Source organism: Brachyistius frenatus, unplaced genomic scaffold (genome assembly GCF_029030835.1).
Source record: "Brachyistius frenatus isolate BFR_SWC_R1_liver_20210118 unplaced genomic scaffold, ASM2903083v1 Contig_24, whole genome shotgun sequence".
In the NCBI taxonomy this organism is placed as follows: domain Eukaryota; kingdom Metazoa; phylum Chordata; class Actinopteri; family Embiotocidae; genus Brachyistius; species Brachyistius frenatus.
Genome location: NW_027210623.1, coordinates 4,929,108 through 4,939,055, shown reverse-complemented (window position 1 = coordinate 4,939,055; position 9,948 = coordinate 4,929,108). Strand labels below are relative to the sequence as shown.

General features: G+C 40.7%; 1 protein-coding gene across 3 annotated transcripts; it reads right to left on the bottom strand.

Moving 5' to 3' along the window:
- Window positions 1–579: 579 nt before the first annotated feature.
- On the bottom strand, window positions 580–9,867 carry LOC138620541 (coiled-coil domain-containing protein 81-like). Of its 3 annotated transcripts, none has more exons than XM_069697827.1 (16): window positions 9,645–9,867; window positions 9,423–9,484; window positions 9,168–9,321; window positions 8,563–8,747; window positions 8,395–8,469; window positions 8,132–8,303; window positions 7,023–7,137; window positions 5,961–6,054; window positions 5,365–5,511; window positions 3,862–3,960; window positions 3,544–3,713; window positions 3,381–3,459; window positions 2,364–2,474; window positions 2,072–2,181; window positions 1,844–1,969; window positions 580–1,534 (listed from the first exon to the last, which is right to left on the bottom strand). In XM_069697827.1, exons 1-16 carry the CDS (start codon window positions 9,718–9,720, stop codon window positions 1,396–1,398), a joined length of 1,914 nt encoding a protein of 637 aa, XP_069553928.1. In that variant the 5' UTR covers window positions 9,721–9,867; the 3' UTR covers window positions 580–1,395. The 3 variants fall into 3 exon arrangements, with proteins under 3 accessions (XP_069553928.1, XP_069553929.1, XP_069553931.1); XM_069697828.1 differs by having other exon boundaries at window positions 7,023–7,134; XM_069697830.1 differs by lacking the exons at window positions 580–1,534; window positions 1,844–1,969 and having other exon boundaries at window positions 2,079–2,181; window positions 2,273–2,474.
- Window positions 9,868–9,948: the final 81 nt, after the last annotated feature.

Below are 9,948 nucleotides of genomic sequence, written 5' to 3'. Positions count from 1 at the left end.
AACAGACATGGCACTCCTAGTTGTTGGCTAGTTGCTGCTATTTGTTCTCGAGTTTTTGGTAAGTTTTTAAGTGCTCAATAAGTTGTTGGTAAATTGAATTTCAATAGATTGCTGCTAGGTGGTTGCTATGGGGTTTAATAGGCGATTGCTAGGATGTTTGAGGTAGTTGATGGGCAGTTCCAGGAGGTTTTTATGTGATGCTTTAAGATAGTTCTAAGAGTGTTACTTGGTGCTTGCTAAGTTGTTACAAGGTGGTTGCTAAGTTGTTCTAGGTAGCAAGATTAGATGGTCTCTAAATTCTAACGTTAAAAACTTGCGTTTTGCATATATAAACTAGAGGTGATTGTACATGTACAAACAAATCTATAACACTGAGTCTTCAACTTAACTGCCCGTACCAAATCAGCATTGTCACGTAGCTCTTAGCAACTCTCTTAACTGCCATCACCAGTGAAGAAGGCTGCATTTACACTGACTTGAGCCCTGTGTAAAAAAACGCAGCCCTTTTATTCACTTGAGGGGAGCCAGTCCAATGAAATAGTGAGGAGCCTAAGGGCTCTGGTGAAACAATGTGGTTTGTGAACACCATTGTTCTGATGTTTACATTGTGAGTGTCGTAATAAAAGATAAAATCGTCTACTAACATAAGCTTCCAGAGTCGTAAAATCCTGTCTATGGATATGAGAAACCTTTGTACAGTGTTTTTGGCACCTGTGATAAGCCTTTAAACACATGAATCTGTTACTGAATTTCCTGGATTGTATTTCAGAGTCTCACCGGCACCTTAAACATCACACACCCTTTTTTCTTTTTTTTCTTTTTTACTGCGGGGCTGTTCTCAGTCTGGATATCCATTAACGAAACATTTATCAGCTCAGCTGTGATTGTCATGTTTTTAAGAAAGCAAAACCAAAAGCCACAGAAACAAAGAGTACGTGATATCTCTGTCTGTCTGCTGACGTGTTAAACTTTGTACACGGTGCTAATTATATGGTCTGACTACAAATCTTTGAAATGACAAAACAGTTTTAATCATCATCAAACTCTAACACAAATTTTTTTTTTTTTCCTTCATTAGATAGGAAGTTAAGGGGTAGACAGGAAATAGAGGGGAACAACATGTATCACAGGTCTTCAGCTGGATAAATAGGAAAATTAACAATATTCTAGGGAAACTCAAAATACAATCAACATGAATTCCAAAGACTAATTTTGGAAAGAACCTGTAAAACAGAAACTATCACAGACTGCACACCATAACACCAAAGGATGCGTCACATATGCTAAACTAAACCTGGACCTTTAGTGGCCGTCACAAGATCAGTTAAAAGGTTGAGGTCTTGTTTGGACTGTGAGGCACAGATGTCCAAGTGCTGCCGCAGGCTTCACTGGTCATCAGATCATGAACTGTGATCCGGACAGGTAATGGGAGTCTTTCCAGATGTTGGTCTCTCCACAGTTGGTGGTCTTCCTCTGACACTGGCAGCAGCGCCTGTACTCTGCCAGCTTATCTATCAGCAGCTGACCAGCAGACCTGACCACAGGGAGACAGAAGTGACTAAACAGCAGACACACAGTTAACACTGTGGATCATTTAAAGGCTAAAGAGCCAAACATTTCCCTCTGGAGTGAAGAGCGTGAACATTGGACTTCCATTCACCAGGGGGACAGACACACAACTGAGGAGTTGATGGTCACTGTCAGTGATCACAGCAATGTTGACCATATAGTGTGTATGGTTGATCAACCAGTTTATCAGCAACCTATTGCCAGCTTGAATTTACAAATACATAAGCATGGGTGAATGCTGATAGAGACTCCAAGTGATCCTTCATCTACACACCTGAGGAAGCGCCTCTCCTCTTCCTCTCGCTCGTGTTTCAGCTTCGCACTGCGACTCCACTCGTCCTCTAGTGACCTACTGATGTCCTGATTCCTCTCAAAGCGATTAATGCGGTCCAATATCAGCCTGAACAGAAAACATGCCAAGTTTCCGATGCAGGCTGCCACCTTTTTTTCCTTTCATCTTCGTTGTTGTCTGTTTCTTTCATTTCCCTCTTTGTTTACTCACTCCATTTTGTTGTGTCTGAGCATTTCCCTTTCTTTCTCCACCTGTAGCTGACGCTTGTGCAGTTCTTCCTTCTTCCTCTGAGCGGCAGCACTAAAATTGACCTGGAACAGCTGTTTGTATAAAAAACACATCACATCACTCTGATAATAGTCCCGTTTTAACACAAAACAGTGAGAGGCATGAGAATATTAATAGACCAACTGTAACTGGTTGTTTTTGCCGTATGCCTGAGGCTACGAGAAAAAATGTGAAGCTTTATGGGTGAGTGGCAACAATAAACAACAGAGGCGACCTTCTCTGCCCTTTCTCGGCTCAGTGCGTTGTTGGCTGCTGTCTCACAGCGGCTGAACCCAGAGTTGTCGGGCGTGCCCTCTGGAGTTTCTGTGCTCTTTTTATCCCCCACCTGAGGGAAAATCAACAGGCTAAATTCAGATCTAAGCATACCATTGAGTATGCTCTGGATTATGAGATCCAAACTTGTGAAAACTGGTTTCAAGAAGTTTGTCTGGGCAGGCAGTTAAGCCGGTTAAGAAGGTACCAGTGTATCAGCACAAGACTGCCGCCCATCCTGCTCATAACTGGCAGGATGGGCGGTAATGTTATACTGCTGCCTTCCTTTGACCTATGACCTTCCTCAACCTGAACAAAACGACATTAATTTCAAACATTCATAATTTCATGATGAATGACTCATTATTTTACAGCATTAGTATTATGTGGTCCTCCATTCTGATTTATTCAAAAACTACTCCTACGATTTATTAATTTGCAGGTCGTTAATGGTTTGTTCCTCACTTCTTTCTCATTAAGAGTGCTGATAGTTTTGAGTGCCATCTTGTACAGTATTCTTGAAAAACAGCAACTCTGTATTCTCTGTAACTGACTGCAATGTTAGAAAAGCCTGCAGAAATTACAAGACATTTATAAACAGATACGTACTCACAGTGTAACGCCCTTATGAGGCCTGTTAAACAATTATGTTAAAGTTACAATATCAAAGAGCTTCATTTTGTTGTCTTTGGAGGCACGTGTGGCGATAAGCTGTAACTGCAGCTGTTTTTAGACTATTTAAAAACTGGATTACTTATATGGTCAACCTGAAAACTATTTTTTTAAATATACCATACATCATTTAAATGACTTCAATGCCCATGTTGACACTGGTCGTTATTGCTTGTGCTGCTTTATATCGTATTGCCATACAAAGACTGCAAAGCTATTTTTAATGCAATCTTTTGCAAAACAACTACCTAGCCCAACCTAACCTAAAATATCAAATCCGAAAGTTAGATTGTGAATATTTTCTTGCCTGAATGTCCAGGGCCTTCTTGTAATGCTTCGTATTCTCCTGTTTCTGCTGCAGCTGCTGAGCCTTCTGCAAAGCTAACCTGAAACACACAAAGACACACCAGATGACACACTACTTAATCACAACATATGATTATTACCTGATCAGTGCCTCTGTTACTCACTCCTGGATCAGCTGGACATGGTCCAGCCGCTCCATGAAGAGACGGTTCTGCTGGTCTTGAGCCTTATGTTTCCGTCGACTCCCTATCTGACTCTGAAGATCGTCCATGTAACGATGCTGTTGAAACTTCCTGGGAGGTGTGAGTGGCCGAGTCGGGAAGATGAATGAATTCTAAGCTCAAATCAGAGAAAACATCGAATTTTAACAAGCCACTGTAACTAAAAAGGTGCAGAGAGTTTTAAGTAATAATTCCTACAATATTCATAAACATTTGTGGTCTGCCCACCTTTCTGGATATTTCATGTTCAGTTTTACTCACAGGGTGACCAGGGCAGGAAGTCCTCTCCTTCTTCTCTGACATTTGCAGGTTGAATGTAGCAACCTGCTTTGCATGCTCACGTTGTTCATTCAGCTTCGCCTGCCAGAAAAACACACAACTTATTTCGTCATGTTGACTGAAACAAAAAAAACATCAAGAGCATGACATTTCATGTTGGCGTGAAATAATTTTGGCAAAAACAGCATAAAACACATTTAAAGTTATTTTGCTTTGAATTGCAATATCCCACCTCACATCTCATATTTATTTCCCACTGCTGTCTGAGGATGAAGACCACCCTTCCCTTGTTGTAATGTTTTCTTTTTAAGTTCTTGTTTTTTTCTTGATTCTCAGTCTGTCTGGGATATTGTTTTCTGAACCCACTTCTTTAATGGAAAAAAAACTCCAGATGACTTTCAAACCACCTTTAATTAACCAATGCAGACAGCATGAATGCTATTTCAAGTTTCAAAACAAAATACGAAAAAGGTATTTTAATTTATTCAAGCATTTTACAGACTTTTTAATTGACTTTGTACAGTATTAACGCCATTAAAGCGCATTTGACCCACACAATCACAGTTTTTATCCTCCCTAGCAGCATGGCTCTGTGATGACAGTGCTGGTCCAGTAGTTCGTTGGTCTGGGGAATCTGCCCAAGTGTTGGATGGATTGTCATGAAAGTTGGTTTAGGTATTCATGTTTTTCAGAGAATGATTCCCAAAGACTTTGCTCCTTCCAAATATAAATTTAGCACCACTATCAGGTTGATAAGTTTTGGTATTAAGTGAAGTGTTTTTGAACAGTTTTGAATGGATTGTTGTTTGGTTCAGACATTCATGTCCCTGACTTACCTGCTGAATGGTAAGTTACAGTCCAGTCATCCTAAACTGTACTTTGTGTTTAGAATAAATTACCTTCCTTAAGGAGGTTATGTTTCCAAAACGGTTTGTCTGTTTGTCAAAAGGATTGCAGAAAAACTAGGAGTCCGATTTTCATGAAACTTGGTGGAAGGGTGTACCATTGGTCAAAGTAGGACCAAATATATTTTGGAGCAGATCTGAAAAATGGGGCAGAATCACTAATTATTTTTTTACTTTCAATAACATAGCAAGATAGGGCATTTGGCCCACGAAATGCCTTACATGTTAAAATCCAGTACAGGGTTCAATAGTGTCAAACCAGGCAATTCAAGAAATACAATGAGTTCATATCACAATCCACATTCAGAGGTACTCGTAATCTTCCGTGATTCACATGTACTCACTCAAACCTCAAACAGAAAGCAGTCTTTATGGAGCACTCTTGCTGCTGTAAGAACTCTCTCTCTCACACACACACACACACACACACACACACACACACACACACACACACACACACACACACACACACACACACACACACACACACACACACACACACACACACACACACACACACACACACACACACACACACACACACACACACACACACACACACACACACACACACACACACCTGTTCTTCCTCCATGTGCTGCTTGTCTCTCTGTTGTTCTTTAAGCAGTAAGAGTTTCCCCTGAGCTTTCTCTTGTTCCTGCTGCTGCTCCCTCAGATACACTGGAACATTTCGGTAGGCCCGCTGCATACACTGGTAGCACAGCTCCTATCGTGACAAGGCCACAGGAAAGTGACCTGACTCGTGTGCCATAATATCCAACAAGCATGTCAGTAAACAGTTGGTCATTTACACATCCAGCAGACACCGAGCAACATAAGCATTCAGTTGAAGTTACGTTTGACAAACCAGTGAAGTCCCTCTCCTTTTAAATCAAGCTTAACCAACTGTGGGAAACATCTGGCTCTTTCGCTGCAATACAGGATACTCCTCTATATCCATTTGCCAATTGTGCCAAATTGCCAAATGAAATGTAATGTTATAAAAACCCAATTTCTTATCAGTAACACCTTATTTCCCTCTTACTTTATCGCCACGCAACTGTAAGAATTACATCTTTAATTTTAGCGACCACTATAAAAGCCAGATCACATTTACAACTTAAGTACACAGATACATAAACGCACCAACACACACGCACACATGCACACACTCACCTGTCCAGCATGGGCATGGCCAGAGCAGCTCACATTCGCGAGATGTTCCTCAGGTTTGGGAGGTGTCCCCGGTGGTGAGGTGGAGGTGGTGGGCCTGAGAGTGGAATCAGAGTCTTTACTACTGTATAATGCACATCAAAGACTTCTTTGTACATGTGTGACTTGGTGATGTCATATTACAGTAAAGTGGATCAAACCATCATAATTTCCTTGCGCATAATAAAGTATGATTAAAAGATAAATTGTATATATTTTATTGTATTGTTGTGTTGCATGTCTGTATGGATATTCAATTTTACACATAGTTTAGCAAATCCTTCATAAATCTCTCTTTGCAACTTGTTAAACCAGAAAAAGATACAGTATATTAATGAGAAACAAAAAACAGATTAAGTTATCATTCACAATTGAATTTATGGGACTTTTGCATTAACGAAAGGAAAGTTACCTTCGTCACAGTAGGTCGTCCACAAAATAATCATTGTGAACAGTTGCTGTACTACAAAGGGCTTTGTTTTGAACTCTGAACATGTGTTTGAAGAGGGCTCCTATTTTTGGGGGGATATTATAAGAAAATTAGTGGTCGTAAATAGGAGTACTGTCATATGTGGTGAACGTAACTGGTGCGTAGTGGGAGGACAACAAAATAAAAAGGGGCTCATTTTAAACTACAAACTACTTTTGCGATTCTCTTTCCTGTATTAGAAACTTGTAAACTTGTATTATGAGGAAGTTTTCACATCTACAGTTTACCCAGATTACAGGTGTGTGCATGCATGCGTGCGCGTGTGCGTGTGTGTGTGTGTGTGTGGGGGGGGGGGAGCTGACAGTGCATGGAGGTTGACGACAGAGAAAGAATCTGTCCCACAGGTGGTTGTGCATCATTGATGGAGCTGGAAGCTGCCTCGGGGCACAGGAACAATATGGACCACCACTGAGCTCTCAGCTCTCACTGACTCATCTACCTGCAAACAACAGCTCCATGCAGTGCAAGCTGAACCACTCCACTGAGTCTGTGTGCTTGTCTGTCTGTGTAGTGTTGTATCTTTGTGTGTGGAGTACTTGTCTGTAGCCTCCATAGGGGGTTTTGGATTCGGTTCTTCAGACAGGCTGACAGATTTCATCTTGGCAGGCTGCAGAGTCTGATGGAATTTAGATTCTCTCTGTTGGGGAACTTCTGTAGAGACACACAACTCTCTGAGTAGGTTCACTGCTGTTGGACACAACGGCACCCACCTCACTCTTCATAATGGCAGCTCCAAATTGGTTGTTACTGAGTCAGACTGCACTCAATAGCTATTCTTCTCTGATGTATCTCAACCTCTGTTATACCCGATTCATTCTGGTTTTGATTCTGCAGCCACTTTGAAGTTCAGAAAATGCCTGTGCTCATAAAGCTCAAATCACATAATCTGTTCTTAAACATATTCTATAGTAGCTACAGTAAACTGAAAGAGAAGCTTTTTGTGTAACATGAGAACATGTGCTCTACCTCAAATGGCTGGTGCAACCAGTTAATCCTCAAGTGCAACAACACTGCTTAAAGGGACAGTTCGGCATTTTGGGAAATACGTTTATTGGCTTTCCTGCTGTAACTTGAATGACAAAATTAATACCACTCTCAGTCTGTATGATAAATACAAAGCTATAACGAGGAAACAGTTTACTTAGCTTAGCATAAAGTTGGGAGACTCCTGGAAGTCAGTGTTTTTTTACAAAGTAATAGTTTGGCACATAGCTTTAAAACCACAAATAGTCATTTTTATACAATATGTTAATTCGTATTTTTTTTTTTTTTTTAATTTTAGGTTGCAGGGGTTATGTTTTTATCTTTGGACAGAGCCAAATAGCTGTAAATAAACAGAGCCGATAACTGTTTTCTATGCTAAGCAAATGGCAGTGATAGCAAGTCCTCCAAACAGCTGAAGCATTTTTCTGCTTTTAATATAAATGAGAGTTAACATTATTGCTACCATTTTAAATTTCAGGAACAATCAAATTTCAACTGTAACAGCTCGTCCTCGCCGTAAAGAACAAATGTCTATTTCTTTGCAGGACGGTGATCAGAGATTTGAAAGGATTTGGATTTCACTCAGTACTTAATTTGGATTCATTAAAGTGCTGTCAAACCGCAACCCTAATTGTCAGCATTGTGCAAAAGGCTCTTTCACCTCCTGGGTTCCTCTGGTCTGGAGCTGGTGATGAGCACCATCCATCTTTGTTACCAGCTTTGTTGTCTGACAGAGGAGAGCAGACAGTTGGCAGCGCGAGGGGGTTGGCAGTCTGTGGCCTTTGAAGCCCGGACAGTCCCCCAGACAGTAAGGAAACACTGCTCCCAGGTCTCTGAAAGGGCAAAAATACCCAAAATCTTAATGAATAAACATACGCTACATTTATTACATGCTGTAACATGCTAACACACTTTTTTACTCACATTGTTAAAGACTAACAGCAGCCTTCCAGTTCCATCCATGGCATTAATGAAATCTCTGTTGAATTTCATCTGGACCTTTGAAATGAATTAAATTAAGGTTAGATTTGATGATGAACCACAGTGAAGCGAATCACAGCAAAAGAAACAGATTGTGAGGAGTTGATCCACCTTGTTGTTCTTAAAGGACAGAACTCCAATTCCCTCAAAGGTGAGGAATACGTTTTTGTCTGAGGCCAAAGCTCTGAAGAGCAGCAGAAGAGTTTCTCTAACGCAGCCCTCCACTACAACACGACTGAAAGGTGACTCTCGTGAAACAGCGGTAAAGTTTAGTTGCACCACTGGTAGGTGTGTTGCTGCAAGGGACACACACAAATTCATGGATTAAACAAATGAGATACAATGTATTAATTTTGTGAGCTTTAGATGTGCCTTTATTTTGTTACCCCCTGTCTCTTCCTTGTTTGAGTACCTGTGCTGAACTATTCAGATAACATTTAACATATCAATCTGAGAGTGTTGCGCATCTTCTCATTTTACTCTTAGCACAGAAGTTAATTGAGCATATTTTCTAAAATGTCAATATTTTCTTTTTACAGAGTATTTAGCATTGTGCTGCGATAACAGTCAAACAAATAGCTTGAGCTGCAAAAAATTTGGAAATTATGCATTAATCAATGATAAATCAATTAATTGCAATTTATAGACCCTTTATAGATTGAGCATCATCTGAAAGTGATACCAATTCATTCTTTACAAATATTAAAGTTTGTCACCTGCAGCCAGTGGCCTGGTCTGCTTTAAACCCAGAGACTGGACTAGTTTCCCAGCAGGGACAAAGATGGGTCGTTGGATCACTGAGAACTTGTTTCCTATGTCCAACTTCTGCTGAGAGAAGGTGAACGTTCCCAGTCCTGCCACATGGACCCCCTAGATCAATCAATCAATCAATCAATCAATCAATCAATCAATCAATCAATCAATCAATCAATCAATCAATCAATTAATTTCTGACAGGCAGAAAGACCTACCTTCTGTAAAACCATCTGACGTTCAATGTAGCCTGATACTTCTGCCCAAATACACTCAATATCTGGAAAAACAAACAATAAGATTGTTTATGACGACATGGAGACGTCTTGAATGACTCATGCTCACTTTATTAGCTCTGTACAGGCTTCAACATAAAGTCCCAGCGGCTGGATAAACAGTTTACCACAGTGTCACTCATAAAAAGAAAATATTATTCCGACCGTTTTTAGAGAGCTGAGAGAGAACAGTTAAAGTCCTTCTGTCCTCCTCTGACACCAGCCGCAGTATGTCCGTCATCTCTGTTAATCCGCAGCAAAGATCCGCACTGGATGAAGCTTTAAAACGTTTCTCGAAATCCTTTCTTCTCCCTGCTTGTCTGCAACTCCCGGAGCTTAAGACTTGAGAGCCGGTTGCCCTTAGCAATGAACCCCCGCAGGGCGCGCACCAGCCGGCCTGGTTTCCAGAGCACAATGCGTCCTCAACTAGAATAAAGCAGGTTGAATCCGGTAACTGTCATCATAATGA

Bases quoted from the DNA above. Each gene is read 5' to 3' on its own strand.
- LOC138620541 (XM_069697827.1), bottom strand. From the start codon at position 9,720: ATGACGGACATACTGCGGCTGGTGTCAGAGGAGGACAGAAGGACTTTA. The intron at 9,322-9,422 runs GTAGGTCTTTCT...TGATTGATCTAG, and splicing joins GTCAGATGGTTTTACAGAAG to GGGGTCCATGTGGCAGGACT. The intron at 3,460-3,543 runs GTGAGTAACAGA...TGTGTGTTTCAG, and splicing joins CATGTCCAGCTGATCCAGGA to GTTAGCTTTGCAGAAGGCTC.